Consider the following 27,465-nt stretch of genomic DNA (forward strand, 5'->3'; position numbering starts at 1 on the left):
AAAATAATTTCAGATATATTATTTAAAATCTTATTGATCCAAAACAGTTATTTAATGTGTCAAATTGTACATTGTATGTTTTGTCATATTTGTCGTGATTTACAAATTTAAAAATGATAATGCAAATGAGAAAAAGTTATCTTGTGTCTTTTTATTCTTTGAGCCTTTATATGTTAAGTAAGCTTATCTTTTTTCTTCCTGTCCCAAACTCATATTCCTCTGAAACAGATGCCTAGTGGAAATGGCCGCCTGTCCAGCCATAACGTGTCTCCTCAGTACCGCACACACTCCTACTATTCATCTTACCTGAGTCAGGGGCTCGGCGCCGCATGTGTCCAACCCAGCACCTGCCCTGAGCCCAAAGCAGCAGGTCAGTCACACACACACACACACACACACACACACACACACACACACACACTCACACACGCTTTTAGGGCCATAAACTTTTATCCAGAGATTACCAACAGTGTGAGCAAGTACATCTGAGGGAGGTTCATACTCTGAGTCAAGGGCGCTGTAAAATTGATAAAAATAAATAAATTCAAAGGTAAAACTTTTATGATGGTCATTTGTTCTGGTGACTTCAGATTTAAAGAGACAAGGACCATGTGCCACAGTCTTAGAATATATAAATCATTATCATGTAAAAAATAATAATAATTTGTGTGCTTTGTAAAGGTGCACAGTATTTAATTGTTACTGTTAAAATTATTCACAGATTTTAAAAACATTTAATAGTGTAATTGGCACCATTACAAGCTAATTCAGACTTCTGAAAGATATTTTAGCACTCAGCTTAAAGTAAGAGTATGATTATGGCGTTTGTGTGTTCCACCATTCCCGTATACATCCAAGCTTGCCACCTGCCCTGGGTGCTAATGATTTTTGCATGCTGATTTCCAGTGGTTTCAACATGAGGGTGCCTGTCACCCACACTATCACTGCAGGGGGTGTTATGTTCCATTACTACACAAAACACTCCAGGCTGGGTGGTCCAATCTCCAAAACACCCATACACAGAAACCAGTGATCTATTATTTGTTTCCTGTAACTATTGTTTATACAGTGCACTAATGCAGGGATTTGGGGGTTGTGGACACAGCCTTAGTGAACCAAAGAAAAGGGGTCTTATAATTTTCTAGCAATTAAATTTTCTTTACAACATGTTACAACTATTGTTTGAAATATAATGAATAAATAATTATTATTATTTTGACACAAATAATAATAATAATAATAATAATAATAATAATAATTATTATTATTATTATTATTATTAACTGAATGTCTTAAAAATGATTAACCCATTTAAAGTGTTTGACAGGGATCACTTCATTCTCTTTTCTTTTTAAAATTAAATTAATTACAGTTATGTTGTTATTGATTGATTAATCCCATAACAGAAAAAAACATAATCTGAAATTTTGCATTTTTTTATAGAAGTAGGACAAATAATTAAAACACATCTGCTCTTGATTTGTAATCATATCTCTACTTCAAAGACATTTAAAAAAGTACTCATTTAAACTTTTTTGATAGATTTAAATTATTTTATGTTTAATTTCTTTAAGAAAATATTAATTTCAATTATTTTCCATTTAATTATACAGAGAAGAGTTATTTCTAGTCTTTCTAGAGTATTTTATAGCACACTGTCCTATAGTACATAAATTATATTAAGATATCAAACAAATAAATGAAATAAAATAAAAAAGAGTGTTTTTATTCAAACATCTGCAAAAGCGAAATTGCACAATAGTACAATAACCAATCTATTTTCATAGACTGTCTGAGATATATTCTGTCAAAGAACAAAACAAACAACAGAACCCCAGTCAGTGTATTTGTACACACCAAATAAATGATTTCATTAGACTAGTCATTCATCAATATAGTTGTTATACTTCATTAAATGGATTAGCATTCTGAATTAATCAATTAAATGTAAGATTCAACAAATTTTTTAAGACAGACTTTTCTTAACTCACTGGCAGTTTTAGCTTTTAATGAGGACATCATACTGTTCATCTCTCGCGTCATTGGTCAGTGTTATTTCAGTGGTAACTCTAATTTTATATCATTGTCGATAGTTCAGTCTTTGATGAATCAATTAAGCACCTTGTGTATGTACCGACATTTTCATCTTTTCCTGTTTGTTATTAAAATCACCAATTTGCAAATCTGTAATCTGCCAAGTTACTGAATTGAGTCATGAAAAGTCAACATTGGTGATACACAGTTAGCAATAAATAACACACATTCAGATTTAATACTTTTCATAATAACAATGCACTTAGAAACAGTGGCGTCTGGATTTAAGAAAGCTCGTATCTTGACTCCTCTGTACTGCCTCTAGTGCCTGTGCGGCGTGTATTTATTTTCCCTTGTGCTGGGGTAATCAGTTGGCCAAATATGAGGCCAAATAACCTTCAGGAGTGCGACGCTGTCCTTTGCGAGCGGCCCCCACAGCTGTCTCTGGAAAATTGCCTCTGGGGTTAGTGAGCGGGAACAAGTTAAGATTTACAAACAATGATGAAGCTTGTCATGCGTCTTTCTCCATCCGTCACGAGCGGCGGCCTGCCGGGGCGTCGAAGTGTTCTTCATAAAGCTCAGCTCGCTGTGAAATACACCCCTGTGCGCTCTTTACTGCTGGGAGCTCGTCAGCAGCGCTCCGCCATAAATTGCCTGGGCCGGAGGTGACACTGCACTCTATCACCCGCCGGGGCAGTCTTACCTCCGCCCGCAGCCACCCCCACCCGCACCAGGCGCCCGGCCCGTGAGATGATGTGCCCGCTGTGAGTTATGTAGGAATTTCAGTGTTATACGAGACAGTCTATGGCTTTTACCATTTTCTCTCGTACTCTGTTTTTCTTTTTTCTTTTTGTTGTTTATTATCAGAGGATTCAAAGTTAGTTTTGTTTGCTGGCTGGGCCAAGTTTAGGCATGGGGTGGACAGGGGGCTTTCTATGTGCCAACAAGCATATTTGAAGAACATTTTTGGTTTACTCAATACTTCATAAAATGTCTGTGATTCACCCCCATCAGCCAAAAAATGAAGGTGGGGGTTTGCTCTTGTACTTAAAATTTTCTGAGTAGGCATGACCTTTAAAGGAAGTGCAAAGCTAAATTGATACATTCATTTTAGTCATTAATGTTTAGGTTTTTATCAATCCTGTTTATTATTCACTGAACTTTAGTTTTTAATCAACATTTCAAGAATTTATTAGTGTAGTGATGGAACAATTGTATTTAATTGGTATGTTTGAGCAAAAGTAACTAGGTTATACAGTTAGCACTGCTAACAGCTTTGCATTTTTGACAGTACTTAAGAAAGAGCTGGCTAAAGTTATTTTATGAGTTAAGGTAACATATAGGGTAGGTTTAGGGTTGGTACCTGTTTATTACTTATAGAAATATTTATGATAAGTACACGGGAAGTACATACGGTACTGGATTTTAAAATAAAGTTCTATCAATGGACTATGTGCACAGCTAGTGTTTTTCAGTAAATGATTAACTTCCGTTGAAAGCTTTATGTGACTGTTTTCAATTTCATATGGTTTATTATACAGCATCGAGGTTGTAATGTAATTAAAATATAGTTAATTAGACTTATGCATCTTTTTTGGTTGTTAAAGCGTAAAAAGAGATGAAAAACCATGTAACCACTAGCACCGTCAGTAGCAGCAGGCAAGCTCAGAAATTTCATTAATAATACTGGGGTAAAATTCATTCATTTATTTTCTTTTCAACTTAGTCACTTTGTTAATCTGGGGTCGCTACAGCGGAATGAACCGTCTACTTATCCAGCATATGTTTTACACAGCGGATGCCCTTCCAGCTGCAACCTATCTCTGGGAAACACCCATACACACTCATACACTACGGACAGTTTAGCCTACCCAATTTGCCTGTACCGCATGTCTTTGGACCATGGCGAAAACCGGCGCATCCGAAAGAAACCCACATAAACACAGGGAAAACATGCAAACTCCACACAGGCTCGGGGTGGGGAGTAACTTAATTGTTTTATGTTCAATCCACTTAAATTTGTAAAAACAATTAAGTTAACTTAATCAATTTGTGTTGTGACAACATGAAGGAACCCAGAACCCAGTCCTTATATTGGATACCAACCTTCATTTATAACGCTATTCTTGACCATTTGGGTCTATTATCAATGTTGCCACCTCCCTGTCCCACCCCCTTCTTTGGACAGTACGCTAATACCAAGATTTCTTTTAACAAATGCCATGCTGTTATTTGAAATGCATGTAATTTTGAGATAGTACTTATTTAGCACTGTTGAATTATAATCCTATATAATTACTTCATAGCACTGAAATCAATTCTCTAATGTTTTAATCTAGTCATGAATCTAATATGAACAAATGTCAATTATGTATCTCATTTTCTATACATTTAAACTATCATATGCTGTTTTTGCTTTAGATAGTGTGGTTTGTGTTCACCTTGAAAATGCAAAAATAAAATTAATTTTAACAAAACGCCAGTCAAATATACAGATAATTAAAAAATAGACATAATTAAATATCTATCAGACTCTAGTGTTCGATGACAAAACAACAGTAGAAAATATAAACTATCAATGGTATGTACTGAAAGTGCAGAATGGACTTTCATGGACTTTACATTGCATTATTTTGGGGCACATGTTGGTGTTTCAAGAGTTCCCACTTAGATATGCTTGGCACTTATAGCAGGTTTGGCATGCTGTCCCGGGAGAGAACCCTGAGCTCGGAGATATTTGAGCCCAGGGCTCCCGCCCGGTCTAGAAGCATATCAGGAGAACCGAGATCAGGTAGGTCTCGATCGCTCCCCCTTTAGAAGGGGAGAAAAAGGAGGAGATGGGGTGGAAGGGGGGATTCTTCCAAAATGAAGATAGTGCAATGAGGAGAAAGTGATCCATTTATACTAAGCTAGGATCATTCTGATTGGATTATTACTGATTACGGATGAGTGGCCAGCGGTGCACAATCATATCACGTGCTCCTCTCGAAATTAGTTTATGAAACTTCACTTGTGGCTGTCCATCACTAATTAAAAAATTTATTTGAATACAAATAAAAATTGAGTTTTATGAACAAGTAATTTATTAAACATTCCAGTCACATCGATACTTATGTAATGAGATTTTGACATGCATTGATCAGTCAGATGATGTTTACCAACCACAGATTTAATTGATGTAATTCTTCTTAGTCAAAATGTGATATTATACGGACAGACCACCCGTAAAAGTTCCAGGAAAGCAAAATCTCATAGGAGCTATCAAAAGGCCCATTCATTCTCATTCAGTGCTGAATAACAAAAGGGGAAATAATGATTCTCTCCAAGCTTCTAGCACAATTGAGAGGTTGAGAGCTTGAGCAGGAAGAGGTGTAACGTCTCATCTGACAGAGAAGCCATGGAACTTTTTTTAACCTTTAATCCATCCTGTTTGCATTTTTCCACTTTGGAGCAAGCATAGAGCTCCAGCACAGTCTGTGCCCTCGAGGTTAAGTGCTGTTACATGTGTCCCTTTATTTGATTGTTACACAGTTTTGCTGAACTGGTTAAGGTTACAGAAAGGGCAAGAGTTCATAAGAAGCAGTAATTTTGAAAATAAGTTGGGGAGTGTTGTATGATGCTGGTTACATGTTTTAGGATTGTGTAATGCTATAATTTAAATTATAAATCACAGTATTTAGAGTATTTTTCTGCAATAAATATATTTAGTTGAAGACATAATTATTAGCCCCCTATATTTCCCAAATTATGTTTAACAGAGCAATGAATTTTTTACAGTATGTCTGATAATCTTTTTTCTTATTTTGGCTAGAATAAAAGCAGTTTTTTATTTTTTTAAAGCCATTTTTAGGACAAAATTACTACCCCCATTCAGCTGTTTTTGTTTTCGATAGTCTACAGAATAAATTCTGACTTTAACTATATTGCAAAATGAGGAATATATTAATATGAATGTATGGATGGAACATTAGCAGCTGTATTTTGAAATTATTAATTATTAGTGATTGGTGTGATTTTGTTACTTTATGCAAATATTTACTTTTTTGCAGAAAGTAAGGGTGGGTTCGTGTGTGTACTAGGGCTGTGTGATTTATCGGAATCATACCACAATCGCAATTTAAAACATTACGATTAGCTAATCACAATAGGCTTCGATACAAAATGTAAATGTATTGTATAGTTTCCCCCACCAAGAGCAAATTTGTGACTGCCGTCTGTGTATGATAGACTTGCTAGCCAATTGAGTGAGCACAATTTTGTTCTACCCAATCAGAATTGCGCAACCGAACTATGTAGAAATCGCACAATAAAACAAATATTTTGGTTTCAAAGTCACAGACACTGAGAAAAAACAAATCATTTAAAAGAGCTGTTGCAGAATTGTTGCCACAGCACAAGGAAATATAACAACCAGCACCTAAAAAAAGCACCACAGGCAGCCATATGAAGATTGTCTTGCTTAAAAGTCTACTAAAATTATTACCAGTGACAACCCAATCTAGCATACCTGTCAACATTGGGATGTGAAAATAAGGGATATGCCAACCATAATAAGGCATTCATTAGCAGCAATTACGTTAGTAAACAGTTCAGCTTATCAAAATTAATAGCTGTTAAGTAGAATCAAGCTATCAAATTTCATTAGTCGTTTCTTCACTGTATAGCTTACACATTCTGAATAAAGAGCAACAAATGAATCTCTTATTTATTTAGATTTTTTCGTTTGATTACATTAAAGAACAGGTGTCACTTTAACAATGCACACATCTAACAATATAATGAAGGCATTTGACTGCTTTCCTAACTTTTTATGCACATTTAAGATGAAATTAGTTGTGTTTGAAAAAAAAACAAAAACTACAAGATCGACATTTTTAGATATTATTAATATTAATATGTGTATGTCTGTTCAAACACGCACCCAAAAGCCAGACTTTCGCTCTGCTTTAAATAGCGTGTACAGAATCCGTTTGGGAAACAGAGTCTATTTATCACTATGGAGCACGTCAGCTGACAGTCAAGCACCATTATATGACTGTTTTGAGGAGTGCATAGGAGAGGAGACGGCACCTGTAATGAAAAGGAAAGGGAATCCCGCAGTTTTTATATTTATTTCAAAGTGTTTTCGTGCCTAAACAAAGTGAAAGCACAGAACAGACTCACATTTAAGAGCAAGGGGTGGGCCCTTGTGGTTCGGCGGTATGAGTTGCGTAAAGGGAGGCTCGGCTCTTTATTGTTTCTTGCCACTCTTCAGAGAAACACTTAAAATACAGCAGAAATACAGGAAAATAACTTTACCGAATGATAGCGGGGTAGAACTGTAAAATACGGGAGAATCCCGGAAAAAACGGGAGGGTTGACAGGTATGCAATCTAGTAGCAAGTAAAGTACAATTTCATAGTTGTTTGCAGCCGTTACACCATATAAAAAACATCACAAAGGCACCAGGAGATAACTAACGCCATAACTAAAAAACTTGTGTTTCATTTTTGAATATTTATAAGCAAATTTGAATAAAAGTTGGAGTTAGTTAATATCTTTTCACTGTTTTTTTAACTAAACCTTACTGCATTTAAGCAGTAAGAAGCTATGATACAGAATATTGAGCTGAAGCTTGACTACAAAATTAATTTGCAAATTAAATTGAAGTCGCAATATCTGTTAAAAAACATCCTAATTGAATATTTCACCCAAATCGCACAGCCCTAGTCTGTACAGGTCAACCATAAATCTCCCTTACTTTATTTGTGCTAATTACTGTACATTTATTTAATCTGAATGCATTGTGATTTTATTGTACTTCTTATTATTCTTCAAAATAATACATAACATTTGTCATTAGTGATTTTAGTTCATAGTAACTAATTAAACTAAGTTAGTCATGTTCTAACTTTATTTTTATTATTTATGCAAGCTGTTTTAAGTCAGTTTTTCACAATGTAAGTTCAATGGACTCAAGGTTATTAAGTCAGCTTAAAAATTTAAGGCAACCAGGATTTTTTTACAGTGTGTATTACTTCTGAAATTGATACTATAAAGTATAAAAATTGTTTTACTGATAAATGATCCGAAGGCGGAATTTTATGTACAAAATTAGAATATCACATACAGCAAACTGCATACAGTCATTTTGTAAATGAAGCAGTTTCCATCCCATGTGTTTAGGAAAATTAAAGTGTGACATGGGAAAATAATACATATAAAATTTATAATAAAAAAAATATTTCAATAAATAAAATAAAAACAATAAAAAAGTCTTTAGTTTAACAAAAAAAAAAAAAGAAATAAATGCTGCTTATTTCATTGTAAATGCATATGTTTATGCAGGGCTCGAAATTGCGACCATTTTGGTCGCATATGCGCCCGAAATTTTATCTATGCGACCTTAAAATATATTTGGGAGCATTTCTGCGAGTGCTTAAAATTGTTATGTGCGACCAGTTTTTACTGTAAAATGTTCACCACATGCGCGGATTCGGGAGAAATTCACGCAGAATGCATCTCTGCACTTGCAACGCGAAACGCAGCGCTCAGGAATGGTTTAAAACAGTTGTCATGTCAACTTGCTTCAGTAAACAAATCCAAGTCCGTAATGCGTGCCCCGCCTTCACGCTCTTCTTATTGGCCCACTGCTCTAGCACTGAACGCGAATGATTGGTTAATATCAGCTGTCAATCACTCAGTCAGCGCTTCTGGCTTGGGATGACAGAGAGAGAGCTGCTACCGCGAAAAATTGTAAAACGCTGAAGAGGAGAATGAAGACTGAAACTACTGAAACATCTTAGTAGTGATCCACTATCTACACTTTTCCAAGAGTAGAAGACTTCCATTGGCTTCAAGTCCGCTATTAAAAGTCTGTGGGATGGAGTTTTCAGGTAACTGTTTGCCACATCTAGCACGAGAGCTTCTGTTTAATCTCTTATATAATCGCCAGATGCTGTCCGCCATGCAAGGGACAGCTATATGTCAAATTGAACACCACGTACACCATCGCGAACGGGCCTGCATTGAGTAAACTAATATCGCTACTCATAAAAATAAACCGGTATTGCTATTAACATGTATGCATATAATAAGCTACAATCTGTGTCAAAAGCATTAGTGCAATATCAGACAGCACTTGTGAGAACAGCACAGTTATACCGTTAACAGATTCATTTAAGTGCGTGCAGGGCAGGTGAGCGCTCCGTGTATCTTTTGCTCACTCAGTTCTGTTATAAAAATCTATTTTCTTGTGATAACGGGATTTCGTTGAGACATATTTTCCTCACGCTTGCATTTATATATATATAATTTTTATTGCTTGTTAGTTTGATAAGTGTTGATTTCAAATACAATAAATATGTTTGTATAAAACGTGTAGTAACGGTGCTCATAATTGGTGGGTGCGACTAAATTTTGGCTGATGCGCCTAAATGTTTAAAGTTAGGAGCACCGGTGCTACCAAGCAAAAAGGTTAATTTCGAGCCCTGTTTATGTACACGTGTACAGCTTATTATTAAAATGTTTATCCACTTGAATTATTTGATTCAGCAAGGACCACAGTTTCAGCTAAATATCAACTTAAATGTAAAACAAAAATTGAAAAACAAAATCACCTAAATTTTGGATAGCCTGAGAAAATTAACAGTACATTTCTCTTGTATGAACTATACCTTTAATTAAACTGCAGCATACTCAGTTTGACAATTGTAATATAAAATGTTTTATTTATTTATTTATTTTTTTATATTTTGCATCCCTACTTGCATGACAATTGACAGTTTTTTTCTGTTTCACACTCTGATCTCAGTAAACAAAATGTTTTTCCTTTTAACAAAAGAAATCATATGAGCTTGCGAGAGCTTTTGTAATCTGGAACTTTAGTATGTTTGTCGTACAGATGATGAGTGCTGCATTTCAAAGGAACTGCTAAAGCCTGAGCTGTGGCCTCAGTCAGGTAAATCAGAGAGTGAATCAGTGGCCTGAGGGTAAAATCTCTGGCTGGAGTGTTAAGCTCACAGTCACTAACTCCTCCATGTCATGCTGTCTTCCCTTCTGCAGTGCTGATGCTAAATGCTCTGTCTTTGCTCTCTATGGATCGGTTAAATACCAGTGTAATTGGCTGCTTCAGGCTCAGGCACTGTTGTAATGTGTTGTACAACATTTCCATTAACACTTGCCTGAGGCACTGAGGAGATAAAATGGGTAATGACTGCTGCTAAAGGTTCTGCTCTCTTTAACACACTGTCCTCCTCAAGAGATCCACTGTTTGAAAGAAAGCCTAGAATCACATTTGAAATAAACAACAGTTCAGGAGTTTGGGCTTGAGGTATTGTTGTTGTTTTTTAATACCGATTTTATTCAGTTAACAGTTTAGTGATCAAAAGTGACATTAAAGGTATTTTAAAAGCCCCTCCCACCTAAATTAATAAATAAAATAAACAATATGGAAAGTATAATTAATAAAATATATTTATTTAAATTAAAGTTTGTTCATATATTCGGAATCCTGAAAAAAATGTCAAGGATTGTCTCAAACAAGAAGCACAACAAAAGTTTGTTCTCAACATTTTAATTTTGATGTAAATTTTTAATTTACATTTTTTATTTTTATTTTGGTAAAGAACATTTTTAATGAGATTTTAAGACTTTGTGAACACTTTTCTGTTGTGACGCGTTTAATGGTCATCAGCATCTTTAAAGTTTTTTATTATTTAGATTTTTTTTAAAAACATGAACATTTATATGTATTTATGTATATATTATATCATCTTTGCTTCAAATTACAAAAAAATTAATTACAGCTTGTGCGAGGCGTTTCTAATGTAGTGTCTATGGGACAGGACAGTAAATTTGACATTCTCTCTTCTGTCTGCCGTTTTCAGTCTCACACATTTTTTTTTTTTTTACTTTGTCTGAAGTCTTTATAACACCATCATAGAGTTTATTTTAATTATTAAAGCAAATAAAATTGTTAAAAAAAATATTTGATGCATTCTCCGATTCACTGCACTTTTAGTTTTACAATTATAGTGTTTGAACTCTCAGCAGTGAAAAATAAACCACACTGAACTGAACTGAACTTCAACACTGAAAACTGACACTGTTTCAATTTACTATAATCTTCTATGTGAACCTGCTTTGACACGATCTACATTGTAAAAGCGCTATAGAAATAAAGATTAATTAATTAAATTAAAAACTATGATAACTTTCGCTACTGAGAAACCCCGAAATGTGAAAAAAGGTTCTATTGTAAACCTCTATTTTGAAGCATTTATATTAGATTAAATTATAAATAGTCATGAGAGCAAATAGTTCTGTTTTTTTTCAACGTTTTCTTACATGATGTTAACCAGAAAGGTTTTTTTTTTCAACATTATTAAACAATAGTTTTAATAACCAAATTTTCTTGTGTCTGTGCTATGATAACAGTACATAGTATTTTACTAGTTGTTTTGCAAGATACTTGTATTCAGCAAGTGCAACATAAAGCTCATTAGCCATGTTATTTATATACAGTTGAAGTCAGAATTATTAGCCCACCTTTCTTTTTTTTTTCTTTTTTTCAATATTTCCCAAATGATGTTTAACAGAGCAAGGACATTTTCACAGTATGCCTGATAATATTTTTTTTTCTGGAGAAAGTCTTATTTGTTTTATTTCAGCTAGAATAAAAGCAGTTTTAATAAAAAAAAAAAAAAACATATTAAGGTCAAAATTATTAGCCCCTTTAAGCTATTTTTTTGACTCTACAGAACAAACCTTGCCTAATTAATCTAATCTGCCTAGTTAACCTAATTAACCTAGTTAAGCCTTTAAATGTCACCTGAGGCTGTATAAAAGTGTCTTGAGAAATACCCAGTCAAATATTAAGCACTGTCATCATGGTTATTAGAAATGAGTTATTAAAACAATTATGTTTAGAAATGTGTTGAAAAAAAAAATCTCTCTGTTAAAAATTAAACAACCGTGTATATATATATATATATATATATATATATATATATATATATATATATATATATATATATATATATATATACATAAATATATATAATTTATTTTTTTATATAATTTATTATTTTATATGTTATTTTTTGTGCAATATTTCACTTAAATTTAAATGTATTGTCTTTCTATTTTTAAATAAGTTTGCGAGTCATTGTAGTATAATAGGGGTTTATTCTGTAGACAATCGAAAAAACTTGAATATGGGCTAATAATATTGAGCATAAAATAGTTTGAAAAAATTTTAATCTGCTTTTATTCTAGCTAAGATAAAAAAAAGACTCACTAGAAGAAAAAATATTATCAGAAATACTGTTAACATTTCTTTGCTACATTAAATATCACTTGATAAATATTTGAAAAAAATATTCCACAAGAGGGCTAATAATTTTAACTTGAGCTGTATATAAAATAATTAAAAAAAAATTATACACACGCTTTACCTCATTGTTGATGGAGAAAGGACAGTCAGCCTCTTTTGACATATTCATCTTTATCTTAGGCTGCAAAGTAATTCCTTCAGCTGAATCTATGAGGTTGTTTTTTCACCCTGGGGACCTTTAGTCTCCCTCACAGTTGTGCTAACTGATGCCTGCAGCGCTTATTCGGCACTTGTGATTATTTTCTCTCCTTTAAACATAATGACACAAAATCCCTCAAATCATCGATTCTATGTCTCAAGTCATTATAGTATATCCATAATGTTTCGACGAATGCGAGCGCAGGCAAGGGGAGACGGACAGGTCATTTGCAGGGATGGCGGAGCGCTGTATCAGTGCCAGTGATTTAACAGGGAGGAGGGCCTGTCAATTCTCTCAGAGACACTTTGAGATGGGGGACAGATTGGGGAACAATACAAGTCTGGAGGTGCTTATGTGTTTAATTAGCCTCTGACCCTGGAGTGATGCCTCCTGTCAGGCATTACACGCCACTCATGCAGATCTCTAATAGAGCAGTAATGGGGACTGAAGTGTCCGAGGTGACTTTTTAGTCTCATGTGATCACTCTAAAAACAGTCTAATGTAGTGATATGGTGCTCAAGATACATTTATTATTATCAATGCAGAAAATAATTAGGCAACTGTGATACTATTTTCTGAATTATTTCAGAATTTTTAATTTAATGGTTTACTTGTAAAATTTATGAATAATTCATGCAGAAATAAATTAAAATCTATTTCAGTAACAGCACCTTTAGCATTGTTTTAAAATGGCTTTCCAAAGCTGTTCACTTCACCTAAAGTATTTATTTTGATTTAATTATTGTATCAAACACATTATATTGTTTTATTTAAAAGCATAACCGTAGAACACAAGGTAAACGTAAACAACATCTTTACTGTCGTATAATCATTTACAAATTGCTATTCAGATGTCGTCTTTTTTCCATATGTTATTTTTTTATCACACCGCTGACATCTTGTCTTTTCTCTATAGAAAAAAAACTTTTCTAAAGTGTGTGGACTGTATGTGCCTTGTCTTGCCATGTGAAACACACAAGTCCACACCTTTGTGGCAAGCAGCACGCACTAACCTATGAAAACAATTGAATATAATATATATTGGAGTGAATAACACTCACCGGTCACTTTATAAGGTACACCTTACTAGTACCGGGTTGGACGGTATGAATTAATCCTACATGGCAGAGATTCAGCAAGGCATTGGAAATATGCCTCAGATATTTTGGTCCATATTGAAATGATAGCATCATGCAGTTGCTACAAATTTGTCAGCTGCACATCTATGATGCGAATCTCCCATTCCACCACATCCCAAAGGTGCTCTATTGGATTGAGATCTGGTTACTGTGGAGGACATTTGAGTACAGTGAACTCATTGTTATGTTAAAAAGGTCTAAGATGATTTACGCTTTATGACATGATTACCCTGCTGGAAGTAGCCATAAGAAGATGGCTACACTGTGGTCATAAAGGGATGGACATGGTCAGACACAATACTCAGGTAGGCTGTGGCGTTGACACTATGCTTAATTGGTACTAATGGGCCAAATGTGTGCCCAAAAAATATCCCCCACATCATTACACCTTCACCACCATCCTGAACTGTTGATACAAGACAGGATGGATCCTTTCTTTCTTGTTGTTGATGCCAAATTCTGATCTTATCATCCGAATGTTGCAGCAGAAATCAAGACTCATCAGACCAGGCAACATATTTTCAATCTTTTATTGTGCAATTTTGGTGAGTCTGTGCAAATTGTAGCCTGATTTTCCTTAGCCAACAGAAGTGGTACCCGGTGTGGTCTTCCGCTGCTGTAGCCCATCCGCCTGAAGGTTGGATGTGTTGTACGTTCAGAGATGCTCTTCTGCATACCTTGGTTGTACAGAGTAGTTATTTAAGTTACTGTTGCCTTTCTATCAGCTCTAACCAGCCTGGCCATTCTCCTCTGACCTCTGGCATCAAAACGATATTTGCACCCACAGAACTGCCACTCACTTGGATATTTTTTTCTTTTTCGAACCCTTCTCTGTAAACCCTAGAGATGATTGTGCATGAAAATCCCAGTAGATCAGCAGTTTCTGAAATACTCAGACTATCACTTCCGGCACCAACAACCATTCCACAAGAGGGCTAATATTCAAAGTCACTTAAATCACCTTTATTTTCCATTCTGATGCTCTGAATATGCAGCAGATCATCTTGACCATGTCCACATGCCTAAATGCATTGAGTTGCTGCCATGTGATTGGCTGTTTAGAAATTTGTGTTAATGAGCAGTTGGACAGGTGTACTTTATTAAGTGGCCAGTAAGTGTATGTGACCCAGAGTGTATATTACAAAGGTCCTAACTATAAAATCTTATCCCATATGTTTGGTTACCATGGTAATGTCAGTTGCAACCACATTTAGAACAAAAACTTAACTACAGGTAGGAAATCAGAAAATTATCCCAAGTTAAGGGTAACCTGACAGTTATCGTAATGAAAAAACAGATATAATTTTGCTGTACAACAATGGCATTACATTTATTCATGACTTAAAATGAAGAATGGATATATTTAATGGTAGAAAGACCCTTAAGATGTGTTGTATTTTGATGACAAAACACTTTTAGTAACAGTAATACAGACTGCCATATAACAGTTGGCGCATGAACTGCATCCAGCATTACAGACCAACAAAGCATCACAGAACATTTCCAGTAAAAGTGCAATTGACTAATGCCTTATTTATTTTTGGTTTATCCTTTTGTTTAACTCATTAGCAGCCTCCACAGTGCTAGTTGCTTGGTAGCAGACCTGAGAGTGGATTGTTGAACTTTAACAAAATTTCAGATTTCACAGCTAGAGATGAGACGCGATTTTGCTATTGAATTTAGATTTGTGAATTTGGTTCTGTAATAATTTGCGAAAAATCTGAATCAAGTCTTAAGTTAAGATCTAAGATAAAAGGTTTTCTGTTACATGGCCCATGGACCACAAAACTAGTCATTAGTGTACATTTATAGAATTGGAGGTTTAATATTACTTCCATTTATGTATACTTTGTTGGCATAAGATTACATTTGGCTGAAATACAACTATTTGAAAAATCTATAATCTGAGGGGGAAAAAAATCTAAATACTGATACAATCACCCTTGAAGTTGTCTTAATTAAGTGCTTAGTTTTACATATTTTTGTTAGTAAATTAGTAAAATCTCTACTTATTATTCTTATGACTTTTGCCATAAATTCATAATTTTGACACATTCAGTGGATTTTTGGCTATTGCCAAAACTATTTTTTGCTACAGAAGATTTTTTTGTTCTGCTGCAGGTTCATATGTTATAAGTATAACATTAAAAATAAGCATTATATTAGCTAGTGCTTATATGGCAGCCAATGTATTGTGGAATCTCTAGTTAAATAGTCTATGTTCCTCATTTAGCAGATGCAAACCATAAACAAAGCAGCTGATATTGGTTCATCAGCTCAGCAGTGAAAATAAATCTGTAGTTAGCAGAATACAGAATGTTGAATTTTAGTTGTGCAAATTCATATGTATGCTTGGTTTATTATTAAGTGTTTAAACACTTCAGCGTTCACCTCCCTCGAATGCATCAAAGCACAGTGCCAATGTGATTATGAGTGAGCGCTGCAGTCTGAGAACAGCATCCGTCTCTGCAGCAGCGACGGCTGTTCACACTTTGAGGAGTCAGCAGCTGTTTAAAGTGCCGCCTCCTTGCTGTAGGCCTGTGTTTTCTGCGCCATTAAGTCCTGCCACGGCTTTAATGATTGAGAGAGACGTGCATGTCATTCCTTGAGGGAACTCCATCTCCCCCAGCACATCTTCAGCAGTCATGTCGTGTGGAGATGTGTGTTTGTCTTGGAGCTGTTTTCACAGCTTTTGGTGATGAGCCAAGTTTGTTTAATGTTTGGGTTTGAATCTTTTAGTGCGAGTTGTGTTTTGAGGTTGAAGGTGCATGAATGAACCAGGTCAAGTGGAAATTGTGAGGAGTTTGGATCTAATGAATGGCGGTGTGTAAATGAAAAATTTGAAGAAAATTACTTTTTTCCCCTCACTGTTAGTGTTTTCTGACATTTTTTTCTATCTGAATTTAGATTTTAAAAAATCAGGAGAAAAAACACATTGTGAGGTAAAAGCTCCAATACAAAACAATATAATTTTTCATTATCCTAAAGAAAAAAGTAAACCAGTTTTACTGGTTTTAGAGTGGTTTTAGCCACTTAACAGCTAAAAGACCAGATGGACGCTCAGTTCGTTAAACTGCTAAAACAAGAAGTGTTTCAACATATTTTATAAGAAAAACATTTATGAAACCTTTACAAAGTTGCCAAACAAGAAATTTCCCCAACACTAGCAGTAACAAAACAAAAAAAAAAAAGTTCACACGTGTCTGTCAAGTGTAAATCTGTACTGAAACAAGAGAGGATTTACTTTTCTGTACGCCTCAAAAGAGCTTATTCTCACATCTGAACTTTTGCCCTATTCACCCTTTTTCGGCTGACTATCTTAGATTTCCAAACTATTAAACAGTCTTTGTGTGGTTTAACAAAAGGAAGCTTTTTTTTTAAAAAAGAGCATGAAAAGGGGAGGGGAAACATTGAAAGAAGCTCAATCATTTCTGGCAGTTAGAAAAAAGTGAACAAAAGCCCAGATGTGAGAGAAGATGGTAATTCAGGGTTGATCCATTGTGGATAAGCTCTTTCCCCTGCAACTCATATACTGCCAGCAGTGGGCCATGAGGGTCCATAATGCATTCACTTAGATAAACACACTGAGTTGCAGAGAGATAACGCACACGGACACACACACACACACAGTACATGCTCTAACGTGTATACAGATACACTCATACAGATGTACTTACTGTGATTAAAAATAAAAAAAACATAAATAACAGCTCACTGTATCAGTCTAAAACTGAGTGTTAAGATGTGCACAAGATATTTGAATTATATTGTTATGGGTTGAGATTGTAATCCCATGTTGGGAATCCCATTTTTTGGAGTTTCATCTCAGCATCAACCTTTGAATCATAAACAAGCTACAGTAGGATTGTAGAGTATTTATGTCCTGGTTCTCCACACAACCTTCTTTATCAGTATAGCTTAAAGATGTAACCTTAAAAAATTGGTTTGCTAAATTACAACAATTTATTACCTATTTTAACAATATACATATTTTAGAATATACCCCTTGCTCCATATTTTTAAAAGCATATTATTATCAAAAACTATACTTGCTATACTGGGGTGGAAATTAATATATCTAACATTATAATTATTTACCTTCATGGTAAAACAGTCAGCATGAAATGGAAGTAAAGTTTGCACTTTTAACCTATATTGTAAACTACATTAAATGTAAACCTTCTTGGATTCTGAATGAGAAAAAAAATGTAGGGTGGTGCATGATAATGTCTTTTAGGAACTAACTGGATCATTGGAAGATGGGCGTTGCTACCAAAAGCGAGGAAGATGGACAAAAGCAGGGTGAAAAAAAAGACATGCACTAATAGCCCCGCCCAAAAGGCATTCCATGTGACGAGAAGTGAAGAAAAGTTGATTATAATTGTAAAGGTTGTGGTACTTGATTAAAGATTATAAAGGCAAAATGAATTTTTACAAAATAATGAAGTGCACAAATACATAATTTATAACAAGTATTACTACACTACCTGACAAAAGTCTTGTCGTCGACCCCAGTTGTAAAAGCAACAAAAAATAAATTGACTTCTAGTTGATCATTTGGAAAAGTGGCAGAAGGCAGATTTTCCAGATGAATCATCTGTTGAACTGCATCCCAAACGTCACAAATACTGCAGAAGACCTATTGGAACCCACATGGACCCAAAATTCTTGATAGAAATCAGTCAAGTTTGGTGAAGGGAAAATCATGGTTTAGGCTTACATTCGGTATAGGGGTGTGCAAGAGATCTGCAGAGTGGATGGCAACATCAACAGCCTGAGGTATCAAGACATTTGTGCTGCCCATTACATTACAAAACACAGCAGAGGGCAAATTCTTCAGCAGGATAGCGCTCCTTCTCATACTTCAGCCTCCACATCAAAGTTCCTGAAAGCAAAGAAGGTCAAGGATTAGCCAGCCCAGTCACCAGACATGAACATTAATGAGCATGACTGGGGTAAGATGAAGGAGGCATTGAAGATGAATCCAAAGAATCTTGATAAACTCTGGGAGTCCTGCGTGAAAGTTTTCTTTGCTATTCCAGAGGAATTTATTAATCAGTTATTTGAGTCATTGCAGAGATGTATGGATGCAGTCGTCCAAGCTCATGGGAGTCAGACACAATATTAATTCTTTTTCCACTGCACCATGACTTAATATTCTATACTGTACATTATTTCTGTTAAGTGAAAAGACTTGTCTAAGCAAAGTCAGACCTTATTATTATTAGGGATTAGGGATGCACAATATATCTGGCCGCCATATCGTTATCGGCCAATAAATGCTATTTTTAAGATTATTGTTATCGATCCGATGTCTAAATTAAGCCGATATTAAACAAATGTATTATTCCACCGCCTTCCGAGTGACCCGAAGGTCCGTTCTGAATGAATAGTAAAAATAAAAAGGGATAGCAGAGCTCATTTTCAGCTAAGTTAAGGGAATTGGCACTAGTTAGCTAACGTTTTCTCTAACGTTTTGTGTGTATCCCTTTAATTAATGAGTTAATTTAGTTATGTAGTTTACTAACATTGAACTATTCATTTAGTTTGATAAAATTAGGGAATAGGGGTTATACTATGTTGAGAATATTTTGTATATTTAAAATAAAAGAAAATGTTTTGTTTCATTGTGAAAATTGCATATTTGAAAGCCTGATTGTCTGTATTACAGAGTGTTTACTGCCTAGTCTCACATTAGTCTATATTATCCGCTAATACAATGATAATCAAAGGCAACGAAGCCATGACACAGAACATGTCTGCTTTCCGAACAGCCCCACATCTGATTTACCGTCTCTACAAACGACCTGTCCACTCACCCGCAAGATCTTCCCTTTAATTACACCATAGATTTCCCCCTGATGAACTCCCTCAGAATTAACAGCGGCAAGGCTAATTCCAGCCCCTCCTCTTTCAGCCCTACTGTTGTACACACAGCGCCGCTGCAGTTTAGCTACACAAACATTAGTATTAACGATTGGCCCGTTTGGAATTGGTGACAAACTGCAGGCGGAGCGCAAAGTTTTGTAGCCTGAAACCAATCAGGAAGTTAATGAGGAGAAAAATTACTCCTTTTCACCAGCGCCCCTTAATTACATCCACGCCAGAGGAGAGGCAGATGAAAAGAGGGAGGGATGAGAGGCACACCGACAGCTTTTATGCTTCTTTCCTCGGGTTATGAAGGTCAGGAAAGCGGCTGAACTGGATTTGTGTGTCACTGCTCTCAATACTCGTAACTTTGATAGACTCTAATATTGTATTCACTTCATATATGCACTTCGAGACAAGTGCTGACCTTTCTCGATACACAAACTATCATGCATGTTTATTGGGAGCTTTAATATTTGTGCAGTATAGTTTCGCTTTTGCATAATTTAAGTAATTCAATTTGCTACTGATAAAATTTAACGACTCTCAGTGTTTGTTTAATGTCCAACAGAGCATCTGTTTCTTAACGTTTTTGATTGAATCTGTTTGTGCTGAAGTAATGTTGTTTGGTTATTAGTCACTGAAGAAGGTCAGCACAGTGTAGACTCATCCTGCACTGTGTGCTCAGCAGTCTCACTGACTCAACGCGTATCTTCAGCTTGAGTGAGTTTGTCAGAGTAGCTAGAATTTACTGTGGTGTGAGATTCAGGAAAGGCACCCCTGTCTTTGTTTTGTTGTATTGTTGAGAGCTGACAGTGTAGCTTAATTAATGCTGTCAAGTGTGACCGGAGAAGCCGATCATCTCAAAATAAGAAGTGCTTCAACAACACTTTCCAGATTGGGATATTGTTTATAAAATTTAAGTAGCGTTCAATATTTTATTTACATTTTTTTTCACGTATAAATTGGTGTTCTTTTACAAATACATTAATCATAACTACATTCATTTTCTTTTTGGCTTAGTCCCTTTATTCATTAGGGGTTGCCACAGTGGAGTGAACCACTAACTTATCCGGCATATGTTTTACACAGCGGATGCCCTTCCATGCTGCAACTCAGTACAGGGAAACATCCATACACACTCATGCACACACATACGGCCAATTTAGCTTTCCCAATTCACCTATAGCGCATGTCTTTAAAATGTGGAGGAAACCGGAGCACCTGGAGGCAACCCACGCGAGCACGGGGAGAACATGCAAACTCAGAAATGCCAACTGACCTTCTTGCTGCGAGGTGATCGTGCTACCTATTGAGCCATTGTGTCGCGCATTACATTATTCGTAGTAACTATAATATGAATAAAATACAATATAAAAAAGGCAAATTAGGCAAAAGAACAGAACTTGGCCGCAGATGCGCACCAGAACAGCTTAAAAATTGACATTGACTTAAATTGACTTGTTCAAAGGTAGATTCATTCAGAAATGCAATACTGTACTGTTGCTCTGCATCTCACAAATGTTTTGCAGTGAGTTTGTTTAAAAAAAAAGAAAAGAAACAGACACAAAATTGTTGTCAAAAATGTAACTTTTAATTACATTACGGTCGTATAAACACAATTCATTGTTTTTTTATCATTTGTAATTTGTCTGATTTAAAAATGATTTTCATGAATTTGTTACTTTTTTATTGCCAAAGTGTAAACAAAGCTGGAGGAAAAAATGACATTTAGGTTGTTTAGAAAATATTTTAAACACTTTTTAAGCAAGAATTTCAGAGGCTTTCTTCTGTTCTATGATACATGAAACAAATACATTCTTCAGGATAAAGCTGTAAGATTAAAATAATAATGCACACTATAATGTCACATATCCATAGCTTAAATTCTATATAATTTATAATTGAATCATAGAGAGCTTGTGCAAACGCATTCACATCACTGTGATCAGATGCTTTCTCTACTGCTGTTTTCTCAATGCTGTCATTTTTGTTGATGATATTTTATTGGGAATAGCACAGCACATACTTAAATATTAATCTAACTATTCTCAACACCATGACTGGTGATGTTCATTATTATTACATTTTTGCTCATTTATTTTCAAGTTCTACTTCTATATGCAGGACAAAAAAGAACATTGCTGTGAGTTGGGTCATCAAATCATCCTCATTAAAGTCTCTAATACATTCAAGTGCAAACACGAGCACAGTATTATTTGCTGCAGTTTACTTAGCCACCAGTGTTACTAATAATAAGGTTTTTCCGAATACTATATATAACATTTCAAACTTGCATCAAGATTACTTTTAAGGGTGAGTTTTCACAAAAAAATAAAATAAATAAATAAATATAGTTTAGATTCTGTTTGTAATTGCTTACCCTTGTGTCTTTTCAATCCCCAGAGAACATTGTTCATTATTGGACCACATATTAATATATTTTAGATGAAATCTGAAAGCTCCTGTATCCTCCATAAACAGTGATGATGGTCCAGAATAAAAAATATTACCAAAACTTTCCATGTGGCTTTAGTAGTTCAAGTGTAATCATACAACACTCCAACAACACTTTTGTGCGCAAAAATAAATAAATAAAAATTGTTTATTAATGCCTTTTCTTTTGTGTCAGATCAGGGTACATGTTTACAACAGTCAGCATGACATATTGCCATTAAATTCATCAGCACATTACTCAAGCATTGTATTGATTTTAGTAAACGCGCAGTCTGGCCTGATGTAGAAGACTAGTGAACAAAGTAGTTTTTAATGACTTGAGAACATCCCAGGTACATTATTGTCTATGGAGGATGAGGGAGCTCTAGAATTTCATCTAAAAAAATTTAATTTGTGTTCTAAAAATGATTGAAGGTTTCAGAGGATTGGAACTACATGAGGATAAGTAATTAATAACACAATTTTTTTTTTTTTTTAAATATTAAAATATTAAGCTGCATTTTCAACATTGATATAATTTTTAATGCTATTCAGCTTATTCAGTTTATTTTAAGAATTGAGTTTTACAGTCACCTGAATAAATTAATTTAGAAATATAATAAAATATTAAATGGTTATTAAAGTCATAATATTAGTTTTTTTTTTTTTTGCAAACATGAAACTTTTTTTTTCCCCAAAAACAAACATCTTTCAAAAAGATCTTACAAACTTTAAGCTTTTCATTGGCAGTATAAGAAATGAGAATAGACAGGTCTACATAAAAGAACAAAAATACTTTTTACCTTAAAGGGATAGTTCACTCAAAATGAAAATTCTGTCATTAATTACTCAGCCTCCATTTGTTTCAAACCTGTTTATTTCTTCTGTAGACTATTGCATGCTGGAAAGTGGCTACCATTGAAGGTGCAGTAGGTGATTGTCTTCAGAATTTTTTTTTGTTGTGCCGGTTGAAAATCTCTTTACATTCCAATGTAATGACTAAAGTAAATGATCTAAATGTAATTATATTTATATGAAGAGCAGTAAAAACAAATGCTCAATCAAAACTTTTTAAACTCCTGAATCAATATTGTAGTCACTTTTGCATGCTGGAGAAAAGGACGACACCATGGCTGGCTGAAGTATTTCTTTTAGACAGGTTATGTTCTGTTTTAAAACCCTTTTAGTCACGCAAAGCTGATCTAGATGTGTTTGTCCTATGAATGGGTTATATGCACAAAAGTGTTGTTCAGTCACTGAAATCTTTCGGCGAAAGATTGATGTGACTATTTTTAATTTCATAAGGGACCTTTTACAGCATCAATAATATGTTTTTATTTAGTTTAACAACAAAACATAAGTAAATAGCGCTATTCCGGCTAGCCTGCTTTACTGAGGTGAAGTTGGTTTTATTTTCACACTGGTTCATTTTTGAACAATGACGACCTGTGACACGCTCCCTAAATTGTTTACCATGCCACTCTGAATATTTGGTCTGAAATAGCATGTAAGTATGGTTCAGTAATAAGTGTAATTCCTGCAACCTGCCGGCCAACCACCAAGCATACAGTAGTTGATTTAGGACAGCGCATGAGAGAGTGAGACCCACAATGCTTGCATGCATAAAATATTGCACATTATGACAGGTTTTGCTTCCTACACAACTGAAAACCTGCAGTATAAAGTGCTGTAAAGTTTTCTAACTGGGGAATGACATGATCTAGTGGGCTGTCTACTGTCATCTTTATGAGTGCACATTCCTGATTTCAGGACACGTGGCTTTGGATGGCAGGGGAGGCACTGTGTTTTCAAAGCTATGATGCTAACGTATAGCATTTAACTATCATAGTATTTTTTTGTTCCTGCTATGAAAATGGCTGCTGTTTTTTAACATTCTTTAGAAAATCTTGTTTCGTGCTCAACAGAAAACTAAAAAATGCATAGATGTTTAAAACCATTTAAGGGTAATTACATGGTGAAGTTTTTGTTTTTGGGTGAACTACACCTTTAATCTTGAATGATGCCTCTATTGTTTATTGTTAAGTCTTAACCAGATTTCTTTTACTTGGAAAAAAACATGCCTGAGATTTCTGAATCTCAGGCATAAACACTTCTTGGCTTGATATTTTGTTTCTAATGCAAAGACATTTTCAAGTGTAGCTCAAGTGTCCAAATACTTTTTGGCACCATTGTACTTTACTGTGCATGCCATTAGATGAGAAAATGACAGGAACCCAAAAAAGCTCATGTTACAGTACATGCATGCGTCAGGTGTTCTTTATCACAGATGCCCAAACCAGATTACGCTCTGGCATAAAAGAAGTCTCCAATAATAAACACCAAATAGTTCATGTTTCATGATCCATCCCATTTCAGCTTTCTCCGATGGAGCTCAAGACTCTGTGTCCATCAGCTCGATGATCAACGCTGAGAACAAGCTGGAGTGTGAAAGCAGTTCAGAGTCTGGAAGCTTCTCAGTCGACTCCATCATAGAGGGGGCCACCAAATGAAAGACCATCTCCAGCTGCCAGTTACAACAACTTGAACTTTTTGTTAAATGAGAAGTTACTGTTATTTTCAGCCAAATGTGTAATGATTCTGTAACCAACATGTTTCCAATAATACTGATCAGGTTGATCACAGTGCTGTTTTTTTTCTCTTTTTAGGGGTCGTTCTATAAGGTTTTGACTTTTATTGTTAACTCGATTGTTGTCATCGATGACAAGAAATGCTGTTTACATAGTTTACTTATATGTTTCACACAGTTTGATAGCTTAGCTTTGTTCACTTTACTGCTGCAGATTTTAAAGGTTAAAATGATTTACTTCCACTATCTAGAAGAACACTATTGAAAGAAATGGCAGAGCAGAACGATTTACTGTCGCACATCAGTTGAAGCTCAATATTGCTGTCATTGGCCTAATGGATAATCTAACTTCCTTCCCGCGACCTTCATGATGCAAACTATATGAGGGCTTTTCCAGCATCTCCATGCTGTTGTGGGACTAGTTGGGTTAGAAGAGATACTATTAAATTATGCTTCAATCTCGCTGCGGATGGCTTGTTTATTTATGGCCATCACTAAAGGACATCATTTAACTTTTGATGATTTGCATCTAGCCCGTTCCTATACCCGATCCAGCTAATGTGCTCGACTCTTCCGAGCTTTCTTTGTATAATATGGAGCTGTGCCCTTGATTTTAATGCTGTTGGCAGAGATAGTGTCCTTAGTCGAGTCATGAATGAATGGCAAAGGAGAAGAGGGACAAAAACTTTGTTTTCTTTCAGACTCTGTTTGTTGCAGGCGTTTGTAATGACAGTGCATTTAACTACAAATGTGGCCATGTTCAGTATTTTGAATGAAACAAAGTGTTAAATGTTTTGGGAAGGCATTCAAAGTGCAATCTGTTTTTTAAGTTTTGCATTTGTTTTTATAATAGAGAGCTTTGTTTTTAAGATTTGACAGTAAGTACTACTTTTGCACTTCTTTCTGTACTGGAACTCAGTATTATGTAGATGGTTCACCAAAAAAAGAAATGTGCTGTCAATTTTCTCACTCTAAGGCCAAGATGTAGGTAAATTTTTCTTTGGCATGATTAATTAGATGCAAGTAAGTAGCTGTTGATACTTTAAAAGTAAAAAAAAGACAATTGGCTACTGACAATACATAGTTCTGTGGAAGAAAAATACATACATTTACATTGATGGAGCATCAAGAACCACAGGTAAAAATATTTAGTCTTTCTATTTATTTGTCAAACTCTCCAAGTGCCAGTAGGCATTGACTTGTATTTATGATTCACTAAGTACCAGAGTCATCTCGAATAGCCTGAGTGTGAGCAATTTAACAGTCAATTTCTTTTTGGGGTGACTTGTCACTTTATTGTGTAGCAAGCCAAGACAAAAATTAATTCATTCATGTTTTTTTTCTAAAGATAACTAAAAATGTAATTAAAAAATGCACATATTCAACAGTTTGCACTGTTTAGTAAGACTAACAGTTGATTAATTTGTTCATTTGTTTTCCACACTCTGGTTTTGTGTTAACTCACCCACTGTTTCACCGGTGAGCTCTCATTCACCAACACCATGCTGTTACAAAAATTTTATTTGTTATCATTACAAAACAAGACCAAAGCTAATTTGCAATGGTCGTGTGCTTATCTTCTTATGTTCAGTGGAAATAAAATCATTATTGATGACTGACTTTCACAAGGCTGTTGACTGTTATAAAACCTGAAATGAAAATTACTTGTATTTTCTTTGCTCTGCACCCTGAAAACATTCATTCGATTCTGCCCCATCTGCTGTAATCAATAACCTGGCCATCTTGTTTTTTTTATTAAACGCACTTACTCTTAATTTCATCCCCCAGTGGTTTTAGTGAGAAGAATGTGGAGTTACCTATATGGCTTTGGCATTATAAATCACTTCTGGAGAGCAGATTGTACGGCAGTATCGATTGATCCTGATATATCACAGAAATTTACTGTCACTTCTGTTTTCAATTAAAGATACAATCAGTCAGATAATGACTTAATTGGATTTTACAGAAGATTGAGTTTTATTGTCCCGTGCTTTACGAGTTTAGTTAAGGAAGGCCGCTTTATCATAGGCTGTCAGCGCAGGGCTCCGTCCGCGGCACCTTGTCCTTCTGTTGCTGCTCCGGGTTTGTGTTCCAGCGACAGGCTGAAAAGTGTCTGTGGGTTTGTTTTCCTTGAGCTGCTATTGTGCCATCAATCACGCCGCCTGTGTGAGAGATAAAACCGCCCTGTCCCGAAGTCTGGAGGGGGCGACAGGCGCATTTTCTTAAGTCAGGCCTTCTGGATTTAAGAGAGGAAGAGGTCATCATAAAAATGTTTGATGACTTGATGCTCTGAAACAAGGCCCCGTTTAATCTGTATTAATACATTTATTTGAATTGAAGGCATTTTATTTCCAGGGTTCAGTAAAGATATAAATGATTACTGGAAAGTGAGAAAATAATCAGAGTCTGCTACAATAAAGGGAAAGTTCACATAAAAATGAAAATTTAGTCATCGTTTACTCTTGCGTTTCACATCTTTTTTGTTTAGCGTTGTTAATGTTACTAATGCTAAAATGAAGATATTTAGAAAAAAAAACTTCTATAGGTGTGAATGGTTACAGGTTTTCAGCTTTGTTTAAATGTCTTATTTGTCAGTAACAGAATGAATAAATTATTGATGATATTGATTGATTGATTTGTTGTGTTAGCAATATTATGTTATTTAAAAAAATGCTTAAGTTATGTTGATCATGTATGTAAATATAGAAAATTACAAGCATACAAAATGATGCATGTAAAAAAAAAAAAAAAAACATTTACCTGAAATATTAACAATCTTGAATTGCATGTCATGTATTACAGCCTGATTCAGAGTATATGTTTTTTTTGTTTTTTTCCCCTTTCCGCTGTCGCCACTGGCTTGCATGGTTCAGGATCTGTAGAGCTT

The 27,465-nt window shown here is 35.1% G+C and overlaps 1 protein-coding gene and 1 long non-coding RNA gene across 2 annotated transcripts in view; one reads left to right on the top strand and one right to left on the bottom strand.

Moving 5' to 3' along the window:
* dmrt1 (doublesex and mab-3 related transcription factor 1) overlaps nucleotides 1–26,543 on the top strand; it is a 45,308-nt gene extending 18,765 nt beyond the window's left edge. Inside the window, exons 4-5 of the mRNA NM_205628.4 lie at nucleotides 229–370; nucleotides 24,368–26,543. Coding sequence (NP_991191.2) covers nucleotides 229–370; nucleotides 24,368–24,501 — 276 coding nt within the window. The 3' untranslated portion in view covers nucleotides 24,502–26,543. The remainder of the gene's footprint in view (nucleotides 1–228; nucleotides 371–24,367) is intronic.
* The window catches only part of LOC141385595 (uncharacterized), a 65,375-nt gene continuing 54,547 nt past the window's right edge, over nucleotides 16,638–27,465 (bottom strand). Inside the window, exons 4-5 of the long non-coding RNA XR_015491703.1 lie at nucleotides 18,408–18,572; nucleotides 16,638–18,326 (exon numbers count right to left, since the gene is read on the bottom strand). This is a non-coding gene — a long non-coding RNA (uncharacterized LOC141385595). The remainder of the gene's footprint in view (nucleotides 18,327–18,407; nucleotides 18,573–27,465) is intronic.

The sequence above is a fragment of the Danio rerio genome, chromosome 5 (genome assembly GCF_052040795.2).
Source record: "Danio rerio strain M-AB ecotype USA chromosome 5, GRCz13ab, whole genome shotgun sequence".
NCBI lineage: Eukaryota > Metazoa > Chordata > Actinopteri > Cypriniformes > Danionidae > Danio > Danio rerio.